The sequence below is a fragment of the Nansenia antarctica genome (assembly GCF_963989245.1).
Source record: "Nansenia antarctica genome assembly, chromosome: 8".
Classification (NCBI taxonomy): Eukaryota; Metazoa; Chordata; class Actinopteri; order Argentiniformes; family Microstomatidae; genus Nansenia; species Nansenia antarctica.
In genome coordinates, this window is record NC_137678.1 from 31,073,295 (window position 1) to 31,075,794 (window position 2,500).

Genomic DNA, 2,500 nt, shown 5'->3' on the forward strand with positions numbered 1-2,500 from the left:
TCTGTCTCCAGACAAGACACTGGTACAAAGAGCAGGGTCAGGAGTGTGGTGAAAGAGAGAGAGAACGAGAGAAAGAGAGAGAGGGAAAGAGAGAGATGTCATTGAGTCCGTTAAATGACCCAGACAAACTCACTCAGAGTCAAAGAGGCCTTTTATTCCGGAGAGGTGAAGCAATTCATTTATGATATTATGCTGAAAAAAGAAAGCAGGGGATGAAAACTGATTCCATGGATTGTGAGTACCTGAAACTCCATTAAGTGAATCAAATACAGTACCGATGTGATACTGGGAGACTGGGAGAGCTTTTATTCCTGTGATGTTACAACCCTGAATCTCTCCTCAATTAATCTATTTGTCCTTCCTGTATTAGCAGGTTTAGTGATGTCATAATCCACTCCTCAGTGGACCCCAAATCAGCATTCAGGTTCACCATTACCAACATTTCTTCTGAGACCTACCGGTACTGTAATTTAAGCTGAGAGGTTTTTGAAAGGGCGCGACAGATGGTATGAGGAACTCGCCAAACGTCCAAATAATCTTCCCTCTATTCCACGCATCAGAGAAGATCCAAGGTGACCCCCCCCCCCTTACATACTCTCATCCAATGCATTTTTAGAAGGAAGCAAAAGAAGGGGAGTAGAGGGAGGGAAGTACATGTGACGAGTAGAGGAGAGTATTCGGTTGTTAAGTCTGACGTCAAACGTGACGTTTAGCAATTTCCGGGTCCAAACCAGAAATGTCCCGCACCAGAGTACCAGTGTACAAAAGCGGTAGAATGACAGTTCAATCGTTTTTTAGACTCGGATCGATTCATACAACAAGGCACTTTCCCGTTTTCCCCATATTGTCAGCGTCTTTGAGCCTCGGAAAAGCGCTATACAAATATAATGAATTATTATTATTACTGAGGCATTTCGAAGAGAGCGCCTCAGCCAACGTTGGACCCGGAAACACGTCACGACTTAACAACCGAATTGGAGAGACCATTGGAAGGTGAGGATGGTCAGTGTCACATACCGCTCTGAAGGAGTTGAACAGGTAGTAGAGCGCCCAGGCGATGATGATGATGTAATAGATGTTGAGCCAGAAGGCCAGGACCACTGAAGCCATGCCAACACCTGTGAGGAAGAGGGGGGGGGTCAACATCAACACTGGTAATTGCAACAAAAAAAAAAAGGATTATTACAGTATAAAGATTGTTAGCCAAGGAGAGGACGGAATGTTGTCAAGCACAGAATGAAGTTGAGGAAGGGCGTAATGGGGATGGAGTCAGGAGTACGTTGGTACCTAACAACTGTTATATTACCATATAGTTAGAATATAACTGAGAGAACTGAGAACTGTGTGCAGTGGGTAGTCAATGTCAGCAGGATCACATGTCATTTGGTAGAAAAGGAGATATAGCTACAGATACAGAATATAGCTCTATTATTGTTATATTATTATTAAAACATACAGTATGAGTTGTTAAAGTGGTTTGAATCCAAATATTTGTCCTGAAATTCAATCAACCCAAGACGGAGGAGCAACCATTACTTCAGGTACTTCCATGCTATAGCTGGACCTATCAATATGGAGGGAGGGGGGTCTTCAAACTAATGTGTTACCTTTCATCATAGGCAGGAGCTTCCACACTCCCAGTCCTCCCACCGAGGTGTACTGGCCCAGTGATGTCTCCAACAGGAAGAGAGGTATCCCAGCAAACACCAGTGTCAGGAAGTACGGGATCAGAAAGGCACCTATCACATGACCGGAGCACATGTGTGACACACCAAGAGAAAGTTCACCTGTCAGCTTCTGTATCCCAAACACAAGGGAGTTGAATTGAAAGATTGAAAGCGTTTTGTGTGTTCTTCATCCACATTGTAAAGGTATTCAGTACCAATTTGTGAGCTTAGAATTATACGGTTCTATCTCTGTTTAGGGTAGTTCAGAGATATTGAGCATCAAAGTTTTTACATTCCATTATGTTGTGTGAGATGGAACCTTTGTATTTTATGAATTACTAACTCAAAAATGTCAACATTTTTAAAATAACACCACAAAGGCATTAATAAACACCTAATGGATCAGATTATGTAGAAAAACTCAATTTTGACAAAAATGATAGAACCTTATAACTCTAACGTCACCAATTCTAATGGTGTTTGTTTGTGTTCTCAAAGGTGCATCTAATAATCTGTATCTTTATGTCTCTACTGGCAAGGGACAAAACTGGCGACGGACAAAAAGCACAAACAATCATTTATTGAACAAACACACACACATGCACACACACGCAAACACACCCCATCATCACACTTCTGAAAGTGAGTGTGAAAACCTACTTTGTGCAATTGATAGATTCCGGTCTTAGTTACGTTAAAGCCTATTAATGACCCCCCCCTCTGTAGCCCTGCCTGATCATCAATACTTTCAGAATTGAAAGCGTTAAATTCTAGAACTAGAATTAACTAAATTCTAGAACTAGAAACCTAACTATTTTAAAGATGGTCAATAA

General features: G+C 41.6%; 1 protein-coding gene across 1 annotated transcript in view; it reads right to left on the minus strand.

The window, feature by feature from the left end:
* Positions 1-2,500, minus strand: part of LOC308164121 (sodium- and chloride-dependent GABA transporter 1-like) — a gene marked incomplete at both ends in the record, with an annotated part of 18,253 nt that overhangs the window by 14,769 nt on the left and 984 nt on the right. The window contains 2 exons of the mRNA XM_080538272.1: positions 1,018-1,118; positions 1,608-1,739. Coding sequence (XP_080394398.1) covers positions 1,018-1,118; positions 1,608-1,739 — 233 coding nt within the window. The remainder of the gene's footprint in view (positions 1-1,017; positions 1,119-1,607; positions 1,740-2,500) is intronic.